This window comes from Salvelinus sp. IW2-2015, linkage group LG28 (assembly GCF_002910315.2).
Source record: "Salvelinus sp. IW2-2015 linkage group LG28, ASM291031v2, whole genome shotgun sequence".
NCBI lineage: Eukaryota > Metazoa > Chordata > Actinopteri > Salmoniformes > Salmonidae > Salvelinus > Salvelinus sp. IW2-2015.
In genome coordinates, this window is record NC_036868.1 from 13,051,507 (window position 1) to 13,073,116 (window position 21,610).

General features: G+C 42.1%; 1 protein-coding gene across 3 annotated transcripts in view; it reads right to left on the reverse strand.

Moving 5' to 3' along the window:
* The window catches only part of LOC111954279 (afadin), a 149,836-nt gene extending 143,227 nt beyond the window's left edge, over positions 1–6,609 (reverse strand). For all 3 annotated transcript variants that reach the window (XM_070435758.1, XM_070435757.1, XM_070435756.1), the window contains exon 1: positions 6,274–6,609. In XM_070435758.1, the coding sequence (XP_070291859.1) occupies positions 6,274–6,375 (102 nt within the window). In that variant the 5' untranslated portion in view covers positions 6,376–6,609. The remainder of the gene's footprint in view (positions 1–6,273) is intronic.
* Between the last annotated feature and the right edge of the window lie 15,001 nt (positions 6,610–21,610).

Genomic DNA, 21,610 nt, shown 5'->3' on the forward strand with positions numbered 1-21,610 from the left:
TCAGGGAGAGGCAGAGACACAGTCACATGAAAGCACCTGTGGAAACTGCAAAGGAAAAATAAACTCACCGTCCTTACCATATCATGTGACCAATTAGCCAAAGTGCAACATTTGTTAATGGAAATGTGTTCCACTTTGGATCACTCAACATAATTCAGCATCAGGCCCCGGCATAGATTAGACAGACCAGGAAGTGTAATAGCAAGTCTGGCCATGAGATATGGGCCATAATTCCATTTGAAGCCAGTAAGACAAGTTGTGTTCGTGATCTTTGGGCCACTTCCTAATGAACTGAGCCATTACTCTAACAGAGCTTTCTCAGCTAAATACACAGTCACACACAGGCAGCAAGCCTTGAGCAGTGACATAGAACTCATTTACAGCTTCATCTCCCAGTAGAGGAGACGGAGGGCGGGATGAACAGATGTATTAAGAGAAGAGAGGAGGAGACACACGCACAGTAGGATGTATGAGGTGAGCCAGCCCAACTCTCAGCATCCCCTTCAAGTCAAATGCGGTGCGCTCCAATAGTTCAGCCAATACTGGCCGAGTCATCTTGTGAACTGTACAACACCAGAAGCAGTAATCATATATTATTACAATGAATGTCTCAAACTTTAAGCAGATAATAATTTGGCCCATTGAAGAGGAGCCAAGTGTTGGCCAGTATTTTATTTATTTATTTTACCTTTATTTAAAAAGGCATTTTCAATGACGGCCTAGGAACAGTGGGTGCCTTGTTCAGGGACAGAACGACAGATTTTTTTTACCTTGTCAGCTGTGCTTCTACACCTGCATTGCTTGCTGTTTGGGGTTTTAGGCTGGGTTTCTGTACAGCACTTTGAGATATCAGCTGATGTACGAAGGGCTATATAAATAAATTTGATTTTGATTTGGGGGATTCGATCCTGCAACTTTTCGGTTACTAGTCCAACACTCTAACCACTAGGCTACCTGCCGCCCCAGTATGAGCCGCAACAAACAGTTAGAGCGAATGACTGATCCAAATTCACAGTCAGGATGTGCTAATCCCAGACAGCCCACTCCCAGGTCCCCACATATAACCACTCTCTGGATTATAAACTCACAAATTACAGCTGTTGGACCTGTTGGTAACCGTGTATATTCTGTGTAAAGTATAATTACAGTACACAGCGAGCACCCACACAAGGATGCTTCAGTGTGTGTGTGTACATTTACTGAACAAAAATATTTAAAAAACGCTACAAGTGTTGGTTCCATGTTTCATGAGCTGAAATAAGAGCTCCCAGAAATGTTCCATACGCACAAAAAGCTTATTTCTCTCAAATTTTGTGCACAAATGTTACATCCCTGATTGTGAACATTTCTCCTTTGTCAAGATAATCCATCCACCTGACAGGTGTGGGTGTGGCATATCAAGAAGCTGATTAAACAGCATGATCATTACACAGGTCAACCTTGTGCTGGGGACAATAAAAGACCACTCTAAAATGTGCAGTTGTCACACAACAGAATGCAACAGATGTCTCAAGTTGAGGGAGTGTGCAACTGGCATGCTGACTGCAGGAATGTCCACCAGAGCTATTGTCAGAAAATGTTATGTTAATTTCTCTACCATAAATCACCAACGTCGTTTTAGAGAATTTGGCAGTACGTCCAGCCAGCCTTACAACCGCAGACCACCCCAGCCCAAGACCTCTGGTTTCTTCACCTGAAGGATCGTCTGAGACCAGGCGTCGTGCAGGCAAGCAGTTTGCTGATGTCAACGTTGTGAACAGAGTGCCCCATGGTGGCCGTGTGGTTATGGTATGGGCAGGCTTAAGCTACGGATAATGAACACAATTGCATTTTTTTGATGGCAATTTGAATGCACAGAGATATCGTGATGAGATCCTGAGGCCCATTGTCATGCCATTCATCGTCCACCATCACCTCATGTTTCAGCATGATAATGCACAGCCTTATGTAGCAAGGATCTGTACACAATTCCTGGAAGCTTCCATGGCCTGCATACTCACCAGGCATGTCACCCATTGAGCATGTTTGAGATGGACGTGTACGAAGGCGTGTTCCAGTTCCCACCAACTTCACACAGCCATTGAAGAGGAGTGGGACAACAGTCCACAATCAACAGCTTGATCAACTATGCGAAGATGTGTCGCTTTGCATGAGTCAAATGGTGGTGACACCAGATACTGACTGGTTTTCTGATCTACGCGCCTATTTTCTTTATGTATCTGTGACCAACAGATGCCTAACTATATTCCCAGTCATATGAAATTCATAGATTAGGGCCTAATTTGTTTATTTTAATTGACTGATTTCCTTATATGAACTGTAACTCAGTAATATGACTTGCCTAGTTAAATATAGGTTAATAAAATCTTTGAAATTGTTGCATGCTGCATTTATATTTTTGTTCAGTGTATTTCAATGCAGGGGAAAAATCTCCATGGAGATGGTAAACCTGAAATGAAAGAGTAAAGAAAATAGGTGTGACAAATCTAACAACACAATGGCTTTGATCAATTTAAATCTCAAGACTTGATGAAGCAAGATACGGTTGAGATTGGTTGAAATTCTGCTCCTGTATTTATGGTGATAGGTCCTCAAAACTCAAAATTACATCAAATCACATTTTATTGGTCACATACACATGGTTAGCAGATGTTAATGCAAGTGTAGCGAAATGCTTGTGCTTCTAGTTCCGGCCGTGCAGTAATATCTAACAAGTAATCTAACAATTTCACAACAACTACCTTATTCATTGCTTTAAACTTGTGTGTGTATAAGAATATGTACATATAAATATATGGATGAGTGATGGCCGTGCGGCATAGACAAGATACAGTAGATGGTATAGAGTACAGTATATACATATGAGATGAGTAATGTAGGATATGTAAACATTATATAAAGTGGCATTGTTTAAAGTGACTAGTGATACATTTATTAAATCCAATTGTTCCATTATTAAAGCGGCTAGAGATTTGAGTCAGTATGTTGGCAGCAGCCACTCAATGTTAGTGATGGCTGTTTAACAGTCTGATGGCCTTGAGATAAAAGCTGTTTTTCAGTCTCTCGGTCCCTGCTTTGATGCACCTGTACTGACCTCGCCTTCTGGATGATAGCGGGGTGAACAGGCAGTGGCTCGGGTGGTTGTTGTCTGACAAACTCCAAGCGGACTGTCATGTGCCTTTTTACTGAGGAGTGGCTTACTGAGGCCCATTATCAGAAACCATTACTCCTGTGTTCCAATGGCACGTTGTGTTAGCTTATCCAAGGTTATCATTTTAAAAGGCTAATTGATCATTAGAAAGAAGAAGCCTACATAACCAACCCATTAAGTAAAATGTAACATCCATATATGGCCAGCTATGTAAACTTTAACATGGATTTATCCTGCAATAGATGCCGTTCAATTGGTAACATACATTTGTGTCTTCTTCTAATGCCTCAACCGCTACGGGATCGGTGACGAAGAGGCTGTTAAGGGGAAAGTAATCTAAAAGTAACTGAATGTAATCAGATTACGTTACTGAGTTTGGGTAACCCAAAAGTTACATTACCGATTACAATTTGACAGGTAACTAGTAATGGATTACATTTAGAAAGTAACCTACCCAACCCTGGCAACAAGTCACATGCTAGAGAGTGCTGCAGGACAAGAACCTCTCATGTCATACATGACCTGGAGAAATAACACCCCCCTTCTCAAGGCCACCTGACAGTCTTTTGCTAGTGGATGACGAAAGCAGATAAATTAACAAGGTATTTCACTGTGTCCTTGTTTAAGGCAGAACACAACAACAGCATGGTTAAAAATGAACTGGGATTAAACATTATCTATCAAAGGGTCAGCTGATCAGTTTGAATATACATTATGTTGCTCTGATCACTAACTCAGTCCTCTTTCCATTCAAAATATAACAAAAACAAGCTGTGAAACTGTGCTTTATTTTGGTTGGTAGCAGTAGCACACAAAAGAGACGGGCGCTTAATTTCTGGCCAATCCAACCCATAGTCAACATACGCAGCATTTCCCCAGGATCACAGTCTGCACACATTGCCAGTCAGAGGGCGGATATGATAGGTTCTAAAAGGTGAACTGTTCCACTGACACCAACAATCAAATCACTGGCTTCCACATGGATGGAATGGAAACCTGGATTCCGACAAAACTGTTCTGACAAACAGACCCAACCTTCTGACAGGATGCAGTGCTCCATAGGGCTTTGATTTGGGCCAGTCAAAGGTTTCCATCCACCCTCTCTCAAGCCATGCAGCTAATGAGGATCAATACGAAGTTGGTGAGGAAAAAGCTGTTTGGTTGGTTTTAAAATGTAAGCCCTTAAGACTGCTGGTACTGTATTTTGGCCCTACTCCAAAGGATAGAGACTTGGTCAGCAGTTACAACTAGTTGAATATCTTATAGCATTTATCAAGACTATTAAGGAGAGAGGGAAAAAAGGAAGTGAATTCCACAGGAGATAGAGGAAAGAGATACACTGACCCATCTGCTTTACAATAACCAGCCATGGGGTCATGCTATAAAACCATGTCATTAACATCTTTGCAAGAAATGTATACTTTTTTGGCTTGAGGAGCGTTTGTCACGCATGGGCTAAAAATTACATAGAAGCCTTGATGCAGAATGTTATTATGTTAATGACATCCAACAATCTCTGACATTTTGTTGGCAAGTTCATAAGCAATGGAGGAAATACAAAATTGACATAGGGTTGTGGGTGTGGAGAGCAATGACTAGAGTGGGGAGGGGGTGTGTGTTACATGTGAGACATGTTAACCAAACCATCACAAAAGCAAATTCTCTTAAGCAATGTAAATATAAATACTAGCAGGGGAATACTGACTCAGGACTACAGGAACACAGCAGCAACAGTTAGGCCTAGCTGACAGTGAAGCGGTCCTTCTGTCCAAAGCTAATTAATCGGATCAAAGGGGACCCCCATCACCCCCAATGCTTTGACAACTTGGAGGTGAGGGGTGGGGGTAGCTGGCTTCTGCCTGCGCGCCAAAAAACACTTTACTACATGTAGCAAACTGTACACACACAGTCCAACAAATATTAGCTAGATCTGAAACCCATCAGACAAAAAACAACCACGTGCGTGTTGGATGCAATAAATATAAACACGACAGGAGACGCAAGAACACGACTCATTTTAGTAGCTAGTTTGATTAGAAAAGAGAGATAACTAGCTAGCCAACCATCATCATAAATGGCCAGTGTCAGACCATGTAACGTTAGCCTAGCTAGCTAGCCAGCCATCTGGATATATTGAGACACCCAGCAACAGGTTAAACACTTAACATTGTCTTAGCAAACACTTATTTTATATAGTAGACCATACAGTAATGTTTATTGACACCAACTAGCTACCTTACGACCTAGTGACATAGTTACATGATGAGTGGCAAAGAACATGGCTTTAATGAGTAATGTTATGTTCCTATAGTCCATTACTGGGCTAGTCATCATCCCAACTCAACACTCTCGATAACGTTAGAATGATATCTAAGCTAGCTAGCTAAAGACGCCGGTGTTTTACTTTGCTGCTATCCATAATCATGGTGCTGAAATACAAAGTGGCCAAACGACAATCTAGCGATATGAGCTTACTACTGTTAGCTAATGTGTGCTTCACTTGTTTACAATGTGAACGTATCTAATTTTTTAAAACCAACACAAGAAATGCAATACAATTTTTTGTCTATCTGTAAATAGCGAGATTTGGAGTCGTGATTTTCCAGGTAACCGTCCACGTTGGATTGCATCTGTGTGTGTTTAGATGCTAGCTAGCTTGGTAGCGAATAGTCAAGTGTGACTGCAAGTTTACAATCTATTGCATAAATTACTGTATTCACCTCGTCCGCCATTGCATGCACTTGCTACAGCTATAAACCGGAGCGTGCTGCTGGTGAGCAAGAAAACAGCCTCGAGCTGTCTTTCTAGCTAGTTCTCAAACATTACGTTAGCTAGCGCCAATGATCTGGTTGTCAGGTTGGTTAACTCAGTAGCTAGTTTGATTTGCGATTAAGGTGTGGATAATTTGTTTTTCGAGTTTGAGACAGTTTTGTGGTCATTTGACAATTTCAACAGTACTATACAGGTATTTGTTAACAAATGTGTTTGGTTGACAGTTTTTCATAATTCATTATCAGACAAGAGAATCCGCACGCGTATCCCCCGGTCTTCTTTCCACCTGGGAATGATTGCCTCTCTCCCGACGGGTGCGGCCTGTGCTCAGGGAAGGTCCACGGACTCACCTCGGTGGGTTGGCTGATCTCGAACAGGTCAAGCCGGTTGGCGTTCCAGTGGTTAATGATGTCGGCTAGTTTCCGCCGCTCCTCCTCCCTGGTCCCCGACATTCTGAATCCCGAATGATACTCTCTACTGAAGAAAAATCCCCTTACAGCGATAAAAAAAAAAAGCCTCTGATCCGATAACTTCACGAAAGAAATGCACCCAGGATCTGGGCTCTATACCGCTCGAGTGTTTGGCTGTCACTGGTAGCTGTACCTCTTGCGRACCGCTCCTGCTGTTTCCGCGTTCTCCTCTCTCGCTTACCGCACTCGGTTSTCTCTCCCCGGGAAGCAAATAGGACTATTTCAGCGCGCGTTCACGCCCTTACAATTTGCCTTGCACGAGCACAACAGTGATGTGTGCCTTCCCCTGCGTTAACTAGTTCGACTCCAGTACAGTGTCCAGTCAATACAATAAATATATAAACATTTCAATTGTCAATTGGGTGACCATGAGAATGGTCAATTAAACTTCTTAAATTTACAGACAGGTCATTGTATTTTACTGTAATTTAATGACTACTGAATCTTTTCAGGAAAATATTACGTATTTGTGTAAATTGTCATCTAATTCTATGTAATCTAATATGACAGTTGGCCTATGTGTTTTATCAAGTAAACAAGCATTGAAGGGAACCCTGTCTCCCTCCTTGTCCCCAAAACAGATCTGAGTCAGCAGGTTGAACAATATGGTTGAATGTCACACTGGCTACCATGGTAATGCCATCATCCTGTGATCACACCCACTGAGACAGAGGTTTGTTTTGGATCTAAGAAACATACAGTTACATGACATAGGCCTACCATGTGATTGAAGGTTCAAATGGTGATAGCCTCCTAATTGATACTCATTTATTGCTACAACAACATTTTGATTCTGAAGTAAGTTTGGCACAATGATCAAGACTAAAAGCGTTGGAACAACAACCTCTTGCTTTAGTGTGTGCTGTAATTGTCAGACAGGATAATGTCATGTTGTATGGGATCATAAAAATTGGGATGAACAGAGCTTTGGCTCATGTGGCTCTGTCTGTGTGGCCTATCCGGCGTAGCTTTCGCTCCTGTGCTCATGCGAAAGTGGAAGGGCCATGGGGCGTGCACAGTCAGACAGCATCACGTTAGACCTGACGAGCCCAGCTGTGCAGTCCTGGGCAGCAGTCAAGTCAATGAGGCAGGCAGGGCTACTGTGGCCACTGACGCAATATGAGTTCATTTACATCATTACAATGCGTCAGTACTGGGCTGCCTGCGTGCTAAGGCTATATGGGCACACATGGCTGGGCACGATACGGCTAAGTAGAGTCTATACCATCCTACAGAGCACCAAGACAAAGCATTTTATACCAGGGTCAGGGGATAGAGTCGAAATCAGAGGATAAATGGATGTTTTCTGTCTACTAAGAGAGTACTTTACTGTTCCTCAAAGAGGACATCTAAATGCACCAATCATTCCATCAGACACAAGTAAATAAAGACAAGGTCAGTCAGTAACATTCATATTACTTGGGTTTAGTCCATCTTCATTTCTGTTTTTACCTTGTAACTGACTATTTTTGCTTTGTGCCATTTTACTGAGCTGATGAATGCTTGTGTTAGCATGGCTCTGTTTGCAGAGGTGTGATTTCACCTCCCACCATTTTATATCTATATCAGGGGACACATTTCACACAATAATGGAATTTCAATTATCACAATTAAATTAGCCTTATCCCTAGCCTGGCCAACAGAGGGAGATATGTGTGTTGGAAAACTGGAGTGTGTTGAGTTCAACAGAACAGTGTGCAATGTTTAATTCAAAGGAAACGGTACTGAATGACCAGTTGGAGAATGGTGGGATTATGTTTACCCAGAGAGTGATTGTGCATGCTGTGTGCTGCAGGATAAATGCGTTTTAAAATGATCACACCCATATTGATCAGGCCACACATCTCCACACCCATGGAATGGGAGCAAGCATACCTCAAAGGTTATTAATTACTGCAGTGGGCTAAATCAGGGTCACACAGAGTGTTTCTTGGTAGTCTTAAACAAATCTACTGTGAAACAAAAGTACACACCTCACACACATGGCTATGGGCTTAAAAAAATAAGACATTTCAGATATAGAGTTGAAATGTATTAAATGTTGAGTTTGCATCCCGATATTACACTGGAAACACTGGATTTATTAATGATGAAATAATGAAAAATATTAATATAATTTGACCCTTGAAGCCATTAGGTAATTTGACTGCAGGAAACTACAGAACGGTCCACACCGTTTAGGGGAAACGTGTGTAATCCAGTATAAATCATCATGCAACATAGAAAACGTTGAATCAAAATGAATGCATCCCTGGGGAAATGGTTAGATATTAGATGCAAAGGACATGTTACTGTATACAGTCTATTTAATGTTGTCAACATCTATGCAAAATATCGTCAAATGAATAGCTAACCTAAAATTGACAAAGGCAAATAACATATTTTTCTATGTCACCATGGTACTGAACAGCAATGATGTGTCATCACAACTTTAACAAGTCACATTCTGCTGATTGAGTTGACTTCTCCACCATCCAAAAGGTTGTGCAGATGTCTTGGAAAAGTGTAACAGTGGCTAGATTTTGTTATTGGGTGTGAAAACACACTGTCAAATGAATTGCGTCCCCGGAGAAGGAACCTCTCACAGACGTGATGAATTTCACATTTGAGATCAGCCTACCAAACAAATACACAACACACTCAAGGTTAGAGAGAGGCTCTCTTGACTTTATTCGACTTCAACTGTACACTGGAGAAGACACATTTACCCTGAGAATCAGAACAGTCTTTATTACAGCCATATTCTAGATGTCAGGAGGAAGGTTTCAATCAAGGTGTGACCTCGGAGTGGCCAATAGATTAATCAGCTGCAGCACCAGCAATATAATGGTGTTTTTTACAGTGACAGTCCTTTGAGACCTCTCTCTCAACCCTGTGCCATCCATCCTGTTACGTGTCACACCAAAGAGGCTTAGTTGGAACGGCTCCAGCCAAGGTGTCGAGGCAGCCAGGGCTGTATAAATATTTGCTCTGGCAGAGTTTGGATTTGATGGTTAAAATGGTGTGAAGGCACAGTATACAGTATACTCAAAATACTGAATGTAACACCTGAGCAAGAATAGGTCAGTCAGGTCAATATAGATGCCTATGAATCGTCATTTTGATAAAAAAGTCAACCAAATCTCCCTCATCAACCTGCTGTAAGCATGGGCATGCAGTTGAAGTTTGTTATTGTTGCCATGGCGCAGGTGTTGTGCGGAGGAGTCGGGTAATTATGTCATAGCCTTCAGGCAGTGAGAAATACAAATCATTCAAATTTGTTTACACTAATAAGAACCTAAGAGAGTGGAGAGGAGATTGGAGAAACATTTACATTTAAGCAAATGTACAGTAAAAAAGCACATTACTTGTGAAATTTTAGCTCTTTAAATCATCTAAATATTTAGGGGAAAGGTGTACCTATTCCCACTGTCATCGTCTTAAGGATGCTGAAACACTACTGTATTAACACTCTGTGCTGTATTTTGTGGCCACTGAGGTGGAGATATACTGTATAACCCCAGACAGGAAGAGGCTGAGTTATCTGCTAATATGGTTTCCTGCTGTGGTTTTAACTTCTACTGTGTCAGACAGAACTTTTTCAGTTCAGTATATACTTCCACACATATTTAGTCATTCTGAATAGGTTTACAGTAGGTTATCAACAACTCAGTGGTTAATAGCCTACTTTTGGTTAATACTTTCACTATATGAAATGCTCAGGAATTTATATTTTAAAAGTTAAACCTAAATTAATTCATAAAGTTTTAGATATGAGGCTTTAGATATGAGGCTTGTGCTTTGAAAGACTGACCCCATTCAAAGCCAGTTTAAAGTTACAGTAAGTCAGCCTTGCCATAATAGAAGGCTTTGAGCCCACAGGAAGGTGCTGCCTCCACAACTGCCACATATAGATGAATTGTCTCCTTGGCACCACACTGGACAATAGGACATCAATCAAGGAGCACAAAAAGGAATCTGTGGTGGAGCCCTGCCAAGCTGCTAATAAAGATACAGTAGACTAGACCGTGCATATTGATGAGGGCATCATGGGTAGTGTGCCTGGTTCACAGAGCAATGGCCCTCCTGTCTTATTCCTCTTATTGGTCCAGTAGGGGAGGCAACCAATGAGAGGCCATCTTGCTCTACAGTTCCGTTCCCGTTCCATTGTGTAGACAGATATACAGCATTATATAGTACTATTGTTCGATATTAAATCATTTGAATATGACAGATTACATTTTAATCTAAAATGGTAAAGTAATTAGTAAAATTGATTATTTGGTTATTCATTTTCTAAATCAATTTTGCCTTTCTTCTGTGAGAGCGTTTTGCAGCTTCTCTTTGACACAACCAGGACATCTCAGTTAAATTACTGCTGGTACAAAAACAAAGCTTTATAACATTTAGATAAAAATCCCCTTGAAGGCCTTAAGGACAGTCATTCATACAGCCAGCTCTTGCATATGTCCTTCAGAATAGCAGACTGAGGCTACGCTCTCATCTTCATTTCTATGGTGACATCATATGAATATAACCCCCGAGCAATTTGTTACGAGAGCTTTACAAATGAGCTTCAACAGAGAATTCATTCATGGAAAATTTGGCTCTCCGCAGTAGTCTGTGTTTTTGTGAGCAGAAACATAAAACTACAGTAATGACTACTGTACTACTGTTTGTTTTAAAGTAGCTAGCTAGCTGATTAAGGCTGAGAACAATGTCTCTGTTCCTGGTCAGTGTACTAAACATCAGTCTGTCATGGGAGAGGAAGAATGGAATTCATTAGATTGGATAAAATAAGATGAAACAACCATGTGAAAGCATAACTCACAAGGAGAGGTCATAGGGAGAATGAAGTACACACAGGCACACACACAGGCACACACACACACACACACACACACACACACACACACACACACACACACACACACACACACACACACACACACACACACACACACACACACACACACACACACACACACACACACACAATTACATCACTCATGATTACTCCCATATGAAAAAAATACTGTAGTATTTATTGTAGTATACTATAGTAATTAATGTAGTGTTTTTGCAGATTGTAGTATTTACTGTAGTGTTTTTGCAGCCTGTACAATACTGTAGTATAGTTTTTGCAAACATTACTGTCGTATTTACTATAGTGTTTTTGCTTTATTATCTTTGACATAGAAGCGGAGGCTTTCTCCTTCAGGAAACCTACTGGAGAAATAATAAAGAGCAAATTTGACATAACCTGTAGGTAGGACTGGGGTCTGAATGGATAGCTCAGAACTTCTGCTCTTTTCTATAGCCTGTAGGGAACACAATATATGGTCTATACTTGGCATCTAATTTTCACAGTTATGGGTGACACCAGTTGAGATATGGGGGAGGGGAATGGGAAGGGTATATATAAATTAAATACTGTAGTATTTACTATTGTTAAAAAAAAGTGGAGGGATTTTGCTGACTGTAGTGTTTTTGCAGACATCACTGTAGTATTTACTATAGTATTCTACAGTATACTACAAAATTCTATAATAAGTACTACACATGATCGAGGGATACTACAGTGTGTAGTATAGTATTCTACAGTATACTACAGTTTACTATTGAATTCTATAGTAAATACTGTAGTATTATATAGTAAACTGTAATATGTTTTCATGTGGGCTGTCATACAGGATTATGAAGACAGATAATATAGGCTGTGTTAGCTGGAATTTCCATTTGGAGCAGACGGATGGGTTGGGTTACCTACAGCTGTAGAATGGGATACAAAACGAGAAACAAAGTGGAACATCTTTGTTTTGTCTTGCTGAGCTACCCTTACCATCTGTAAGCCATAGAACAGAAACGCAAAGAGACTCATTAGCAGTAAGCCGTTTTTACCTGTGTCTGCCAGTGCCACCCACACATTTAACATTCTTTACAGAAGGAGGAGGAGCATTATCTGACCTTCACTTCTTACTCTCCTCAAATTGCAAATGGATAGGATTAGTGCTCGCAATGATCAGTAGCTAAATGTGAGCCGTTTAGTACCATGAATTTGATATTATAAAGTAGGATGGGAAACAATAACAACTGGACAAGGCAAAGAGGGCAATTACCTATTATGACAGTATGAAAAATAGTCTACTTAAATGTGTGCTATGTTATCAAGAAAGACAAAAAAGTCTTAGTCGGACAGCTGAAAGGACTTTGAGAGATTGGATGTTCTGAAATTGGTGAGACTTTGACTTTTAAAAATTCTCCCGTGGCTTCTTCTCAACTGACGAACCTAAGAGAACAGATGCAGCACTGCTGCCTGGTTCCATTAGCCAGGGATGCAGTGAGGAGGACACAGTGGTAAGATGTGGGGAGAGTCACAGCCCCAAACACTAATCTGAAGACCATTCCGTTGTTCTAAGAGGCCTGACTGTAGCAGACAAGGCGTTGAACGGTAGGTAGTGCAGGTCTCAACCATACACAGTGACATTTGGAAGGAACATGGCTTAAAAAGGTGAAACACTAGTACAGAGTAGGAGTGATGAATTCTTTATGTAATGGTGAAGGGTTATAATAAGGACAAACAGATGTTTCGATACTGTATGTGTGCAGTGCACCTTGAAATTTCTATTCAGTAAATGTTTTATTATAGGCCCTCAGCATTGCTTAATGTTGTTCACTGCCCCACTAAAGAGACAATTAGTAACCCCCACCTCCTTGGTGTACAACACGTTTTATTAGCCAAATAAAGCAGTTTGTGAGACTTTCTTCTCACACCGTTTCTCCCATAATGACTCAACATACTGCAGGCTTCATTCGAAAACCTTTCCCACCCACTCAATGATTGAACACACCACAGCAGTAAAACTATGTATCCTCCCTTAAGTTAGCAAACAAATGGGCTCTGAATGGGAACAGTGCTCCCCTAACCTCGGAAAATTGCAGGCACTTGGCTCCTCGTAACCCTCCTCCCTCACAGCTGGGCTTGATATTAGTGTGGTTTTACAGGCAGGCAATGCGTCAAGCAGCTCTCTCTCTCTCTCTTACTCACTGACCCACAGGACGACTTGGGGAAAGTGTCTTCTCTCAAGAGCTCCTTTCTCCCTGCTGATTAAATGGAGATGGTGGGCTGTGGGCAGACAGTGCCCGCCCGCCTCTCCTCCCTGAGGAGCTTCTCTGGCACGGAACGCAGTTTCCGTGGCGATGGCTTGGCATGGAGGAAGCCTCACCTCATTAAGCCCCAGAGCCTATCAAAGAGCAGTCATAACTATGGACCCAGTGCCCACTGACTTGACCAGAAGAAAAGCTAATATCACATTTTAGCACTGTGATTTATATGACCCCTCCCTTATTTTCAGGGGGGTTACAGACTTGTTCTAAAATTTATTAAATAGTTTTTTTTCCCTCATCAATCTAAACACAATATTTACATAAATATTCAGACCCTTTACTCAGTACTTTGTTGAAACACCTTTGGCAGCGATTACAACCTTGAATCTTCTTGGGTATGACGCTACAAGCTTGACACACCTGTATTTGGGGGGTTTCTCCCTTTCTTCTCTGCAGATCCTCTCAAGCTCTGTCAGGTTGGATGGGGAGCATTGCTGCACAGCGTTTTTCAAGTCCCTCCAGAGATGTTCGATCAGGTTCCTCCAGAGATGTTCGATCAGGTTCAAGTCCGGGCTCTGGCTGGGCCACTCAAGGACATTCAGAGACTTGTCCCAAAGCCACTCCTGCGTTGTCTTGGCTGTGTGCTTAGGGTCATTGTCCTGTTGGAAGGTGAACTTTCAACCCAGTCTGAGGTCCTGAGCGCTCTGGAGCAGGTTTTCATCAAGGATTTCTCAGTACTGCTTCCCGAGTGGTGCAGCGGTCTAAGGCACTGCATCACAGTGCTAGCTGCGTTACTACAGATTCTGGTTCGGTACATGGCTGTGTCGCAGCCGGTCGTGACCAGGAGACCCATGAGGCGACGCACAATTGGCCCAGCGTCATCCGGGTTAGGGGAGGGTTTGGCCGGCCGTGATGTCCTTGTCCCATMACGCTCTAGCGACTCCTGTGGAGTCCTGTTTCCTCCGACACATTGGTGCGGCTGGTTTCCGGGTTAAGCGTGCATTGTGTCAAGAAGCAGTGCGGCTTGGCGGGGTTGTATTTCGGAGGACGCACAGTTCTCGACCGCCGCCTTTCCCGAGTTGCAGCGATGGGACAAAACTGTAACTACCAATTGGAAATGACGAAATTGGGGAGAAAAAGGGAGTACAATTTTAATACAAATAAATAAAAGGATCTCCCGGAACTTTGCTCCGCTCATCTTTSCCAACTAGTCTCCCAGTCCCTGCCGCTGAAAATCATCCCCACAGCATGATTCTGCCACCACCATGCTTCACTGTAGGGATGGTGCCAGGTTTCCTCCAGATGTGACGCTTGGCATTCAGGATTCAAGAGTTCAATCTTGGTTTCATTAGACCAGAGAATCTTGGTGTGAGAGTCTTTAGGTGCCTTATGGCAAACTCCAAGCGGGCTGTCATGTGCCTTCCGTCTGGCCACTCTCATGGTGTGAGAGTCTTTAGGTGCCTTATGGCAAACTCCAAGCGGGCTGTCATGTGCCTTCCGTCTGGCCACTCTACCATAAAGGCCTGATTGGTGGAGTGCTGCAGAGATGGTTGTCCTTCTGGAAGGTTCTCCCATCTCCACAGAGGAACTCTGGAGCTCTGGAGTGACCATCAAGTTCTTGGTCACCTTTCTGACCAAGGCCATTCTCCCCCATTGCTCAGTTTGGCCGGGCGGCCAGCTCTAGGAAGAGTCTTGGTGGTTCCAAACTTCTTCCATTTAAGAATGATGGAGGCCACTGTGTTCTTGGGGATTTCAATGCTGCAGATATTTGTTGGTACCCTTCCCCTGATCTGTGCCTCAACACAATCCTGTCTCAAAGCTCTACGGACAATTCCTTTAACCTCATGGCTTGGTTTTTGTTCTGACATGCACTGTCAACTGTGGGATCTTATATAGACAGGTGTGCGCCTTTCTAAATCATGTCTAATCAATTGAAAATACCACAGGTGGACTCCAATCAAGTTGTAGAAACATCTCAAGTATGATCAATGGAAACAGGTATGCACCTAAGCTCAATTTTGAGTCGCATAGCAAAGGGTCTGAATACTTACGTAAATAAGGAATGTGTTTTTAAAAATATACATTTGCAAAAATGTCTAAAAACCTGTTTTCGCTTTGTCATTATTGGGTATTGTGTGTAGATTGCTGAGGATTTGTATATATTTAATCAATTTTAGAATAAGGCTCTAACGTAAAACWAAATGTGGAAAAAGTCAAGGGGTGTGAATACTTTCCGAAGGCACTGTATACAGCGCTATAGTCTCATAATGACAGAGGTCTACAGACTGGCTGTCGAAGGATGCCCACACAGCAGCCTCCTTGTCCCAGCTTCACAAAGCCCTGCCCAGCTAGGCCTTAACTGTGAGGTACAGGGGGGTTGCTAGCTAGATTAACTGAGCTGCCTGCCCTTGAAAAAGTGTCATTCCTCTCTGGCATTGTCCAGCCGGCGAGGAATGTACCATCCCAGCCTTTTATGTCCAGAATGGGGCCCACGTCCCCCCTGCACTGCAAACCGGGCTTCTGCTTGTGGTTAGTGCATTCCACACTGTGTCAGCCAGCCAGTCCAGCCCTATTTGAAAGGACGTTGTGCTTGAGCGAGCGCTGCTTTTCATGCTAATGCACTGTTTCACGAGTGTGTAGCCTCAACCTTCCCATCCCTCAGCGCCACTTTATTAAGTAGGCTTTTGTTATCACCAGACAATGTCATGGAAAACATAACAGCCACAAAGACAAAGGCATCTAGACAACTGACTCCCAATTAAATCAAAGCATTGGCATCATAATTGTTGCGATGCTGTGCAGTAACATTGTAAAGTGCTAACATTGTGTTTTGAGTGTGATTGAACATAGCTTTCAGTAGGTGTGTGACTATCCAGGCTAGTTTCCAGATGTTTACTCATACAGAGAGACAACAGATCAGTCTGATACTGGCAGCCCTGAAGATTGAATGTGGGCGTAATTCACGATCTGACATCTCTTTGCAATGCCAAGCTACAAATACATTTTCAAAGCAGAAGGAAATTAAAATGCTAGACAACGTGTCAAAAAGCTGTCGTACCTGCTTGTACTGGCATCAAGTGACAAACATGTACTGTAGGCAAGGTGGCTGATGATGTCCCAATAAAGGGGAAGTATAAGAACATGAGTCAACAACAAATTAGGTGTCTCATCCTACCTCTTACTCCTGATAAAGTTATTTTGTCAGTTCAATCAATCAATCAATCAAATGTACAGTACCAGTTGAAAGTTTGGACACACCTACTCATTCAAGGGTTTTTCAACAACAACAAAAATATTCTACATTATAGAATACTAGTGAAGACATCAAAACTATGAAATAACACATATGGAATCATGTAGTAACCAAAAAAGTGTTAAACAAATCAAAATATATTTTAGATTTTTCAAAATAGGCACCATTTGCTTGATGACAGCTTTGCACACTCTTGGCATTCTGTCAACCAGCTTCACCTGGAATGCTTTTCCAAGAGTCTTGAAGGAGTTCCTACATATACTGAGCACTTGTTGGCTGCTTTTCCTTCACTCTGCGGTCCAACTCATCCCAAACCATCTCAATTGGGTTGAGGTCGGGTGATTGTGGAGGCCATGTCATCTGATGGTCATCTGATGCAGCACTTAATCACTCTCTATCACAAATTTGGACTCATCAGACCAAAGGACAGATTTTCACCGGTCTAATGTCCATTGATCGGGTTTCTTGGCCCAAGCAAGTCTCTTCTTCTTATTGGTGTCCTTTAGTAGTGTTTTTTTTGCAGCAATTCGACCATGAAGGCCTGACTCAAGCAGTCTTCTCTGAACAGTTGATGTTGAGATGTGTGTTACTTGAACTCTGTGAAACATTTATTTGGGCTGCAATTTCTGAGGCTGGTGACTCAAATGAACCTATCTTCTGCAGCAGAGGTAACTCTCCTTTCCTGTGGCATTCCTCATGAGTGCTTGATGGTTTTTGCGACTGTACTTGAAGAAATGTTAAAAGTTCTTGAAATGTTCCGTACTGACTGACCTTCATGTCTTAAAGTAATGATGGACTGTCGTTTCTCTTTGCTTATTTGAGCTGTTCTTGCCATAATATGGACTTGCAAAGAAAAAGCATTATCTCAGACTGGCCAATAAACAGAAAAGATTCAAATTAGCAAAAGAACACAGACACTGGACAGAGGAACTCTGCCTAAAAGGCCAGCATCCCGGAGTCGCCTCTTCACTGTTGACGTTGAGACTGGTGTTTTGTGGGTACTATTTAATGAAGCTGCCAGTTGAGGACTTGTGAGGCATCTGTTTCTCAAACTAGACACTCTTATGTACAGTTGAAGTCTGAAGTTTACATACACCTTAGTCAAATACATTTAAACTCAGTGTTTCACAATTCCTGACATTTAATCCTAGTAACAATTCCCTGTCTTAGGTCAGTTAGGATCACCACTTTATTTTAAGAATGTGAAATGTGAGAATAATAATGGAGAGAATGATTTATTTCAGCTTTTATTTCTTTCATCACATTCCCAGTGGGTCAGAAGTTTACATACACTCAATTAGTATTTGGTAGCATTGCCTTTAAACTTTTTAACTTAGGTCAAACAATTGAAGGTAGCCTTCCACAAGCTTCCCACAATAAGTTGGGTGAATTTTGGCACATTCCTCCTGAGAGAACTGGTGTAACTGAGTCAGGTTTGTAGGCCTTCTTGCTCGCACACACTTTTTCAGTTCTGCCCACTAATGTTCTTTAGGATTGAGGTCAGGGCTTTGTGATGGCCACTCCAATACCTTGACTTTGTTGTCCTTAAGCCATTTTGCCACAACTTTGGAAGTATTCTTGGGGTCATTGTCCATTTGGAAGACCCATTTACGACCAAGCTTTAACTTCCTGACTGATGTCTTGAGATGTTGCTTCAACATATCCACATAATTTTCCTGCCTCATGATGCCATCTATTTTGTGAAGTGCACCAGAAACCCTCCTGCAGCAAAGCACCCCCACAACATGATGCTGTCACCCCCGTGCTTCATGGTGGGATGGTGTTCTTCGCTTGCAAGCGTCCCCTTTTTCCTCCAAACATAACAATGGTCATTATGGCCAAACAGTTCTATTTTTGTTTCATCAGACCAGAGGACATTTCTCCAAAAAGTAGGATCTTTGTCCCCATGTGCATTTGCAAACCGTAGCCTGGCTTTTTTATGACGGTTTTGGAGCAGTGGCTTGTTCCTTGCTGAGCGGCCTTTCAGGTTATGTCGATATTGGACTCGTTTACTGTGGATATAGATACTTTTGTACCTGTTTCCTCCAGCATCTTCACAAGGTCCTTGGCTGTTGTTGAGATTGATTTGCACTTTTCATACCAAAGTACGTTCATCTCTAGGAGACAGAACGCGTCTCCTCCTGAGCGGTATGACAGCTGTGTGGTCCCATGGTGTTTACACTTGCGTACTATTGTTTGTACAGATGAACGTGGTACCTTCAGGCATTTGGAAATTGCTCCCAAGGATGAACAGACTTGTGGAGGTCTACATTTTTTTTCTGACATCTTGGCTGATTTAATTTGATTTTCCCATGATGTTAAGCAAAAAGTGAGTTTGAAGGTAGGCCTTGAAAAACATCCACAGGTACACCTCCAATTGACTCAAATGATGTCAATTAGCCTATCAGAAGCTTCTAAAGCCATGACATCCTTTTATGGAATTTCCAAGCTGTTTAAAGGCACAGGCAACTTAGTGTATGTAAACTTCTGACCCACTGGAATTGTGATACAGTTGAATTATAAGTTAAATAATCTGTCTGTAAACAATTGTTGTAAAAATTACTTGTGTCATGCACAAAGTAGATGTCCTAACCGACTTGCCAAAACGATCATTTGTTAACAATACATTTGTGGAGTGGTTGAAAAACGAGTTTTAATGACTCCAACCTAAGTGTATGTAAACTTCCGACTTCAACTGTGTAGGGAGGAAGTTAGATTTTTCTCCATCTTATATATACACACAGTATAATTATATAACTATAGCCCAGTTATTCCTGGTCATGTCACATGGGCAGAAAGAAAATCCAGTCCCTACTCATATTAACTGATTATTCACATGAGTAATTTACCCCATTTCATCAGCTTATCTAAGACCACATCTCAAGAGATGCATCTTAACAACAAAACCCCTTCCCTGTAGCTGCTGTTTCTTCTCCTGGTCCTTGGAATAGAAGAGCACTTGAAGAACATGCATTTCCCACAGTCACCTGCAAGGAAGCGTCAGGGCTGTAATTTGGCAGTCTAATTAACGGGGCATTTTGTCTGAAGCCGTGTGAAGGCGACGTAGGCAAGCAGGCAACACAACCCACTCCAAAGACAGAGGCAGAGCTAGAATAGACCTGTCAGGGCCATTCCAACAAAGTGCTGAGAAGAGGAGTGGGAGACAAAAGAGGAGCTGAATAATTTATTTTGCAGAAGGGAACTCTCCCGCTCTCTCTCTATGTCCGACCTTGACGTTCCTTATTATTCCAGGCATCAGCCAGGCAATCCTATCATTAACACCCCCTACGTAACGCCCATATGTCCCCCCTCTTTCGCCTCATGCTTCCCCTCTCTCTCCAAACTGCTGTCACAAGCCTCTTTTCATCTCCATTAGAACCAGTGGTTACTGTTCCACGCTGATTGTTCAAGTGTTACATTGCACAAAAATAGAACCCACAAGCACACAGACAGAGACATCCTTCGGCCAAAGCTTAGTTGATGGTGTCTGGTTTGTTTATTTAGGGGGGTGGGGGGGGGTGGGGGGGTGAACCAGGGTCTCCAGATTGGCAAGATGACACTGTATCTGTCTTGGCACCAGTTGACCGAGGGGGTAAAGGGAGGGGTTGGGTGTCCAGGCTGGCCCCTCACAGTCTTTGTGCCCCATGGTTTTATAGGATTTTTTCTGATGCAATAACACAACCAATTTGCATATGTCTGAGTGTTGCAGATCTAGTGAAGTAGATTCAGAAGTATGTCTCCATGGAAACCTGTGTCAAGGGTATCAGGGTCAAACTCAGCCAATCATACTAGACTATTCTACAGACTATTTGTTTTTTGTGCACCCACCCTCCCTTTCTTTCATTCTCTCTTCCCACCATTTCTGTTGTTGTGGGGCACAAACACATGTCAGAGGCCCAATGTCGCTTTTGCTAAATAAATACATTTTGTGGTGGTGTCAGCATCTGTCTGCCATTGTGCATTGTGCTGGGGGCAGCAACAGAAAATGCCCCACAGATCCTGCATTTACATCAGCAAACAGTTAACAATGGGAAGTCAGAGTGACTCACGCCTGTCACAGTCAACAGCAGAATAAACACGCACGCACGCGCACACACACACAAACACAGCTCCCGTAGTGTCATGTGGTGGCTGGGGGAGCTAGGCTAAGCATGCAGGTTTTTAAATACACTAACGTCTGTTAGCATGTCAACCGGTTGCATGTCACACTGCACTGCAGGGATGACCACCCTCTCTGATACACTCTGGTAGCTTAAATAGGTGGTCTCAGTCTACTCCATTCATATGGCTGAGATTCAGGAAAGACCCCTATAGTGCTACAGTCATATAGGATGTGACCTACATCCTAGTGATACAGGCCCAGCAGTGGTGTAAGGTACTTAAGTAAAAGTACTACTAAGTAGTTTTTTGGGGTATCTGTACTTTACTTTACTATTTATATTTTGGACAACTTTTACTTCACTACATTCCTATAGAAAATTATGTACTTTTTACTCCATACATTTTCCCTGACACCCAAAAGTACTCATTGTATTTTGAATGAAAAGCAGGACATGAAAATGGTCCAATTCACGTACTTATCAAGAGAACGTCATTGATCACCTCTACTGCCTCTGATCTGGCGGAATCACTAAACACAAATGCTTAATTTGTAAATTGTCTGTGTTGGAGTGTGCCCCTGGCTATCTGTAAATTAGAAAAATAAGAAAATCATGCCTTATGGTTTGCTTAATATAAGGAATTTGAAATGATTTATACTTTTACTTTTGATACTTAAGTATATTTAAAACCAACTACTTTTAGACTTTTGCTGAAGTAGTATTTTACTGGGTGACTTTCACTTTTACTTGAGTCATTTTCTATTAAGGTATCTTTACT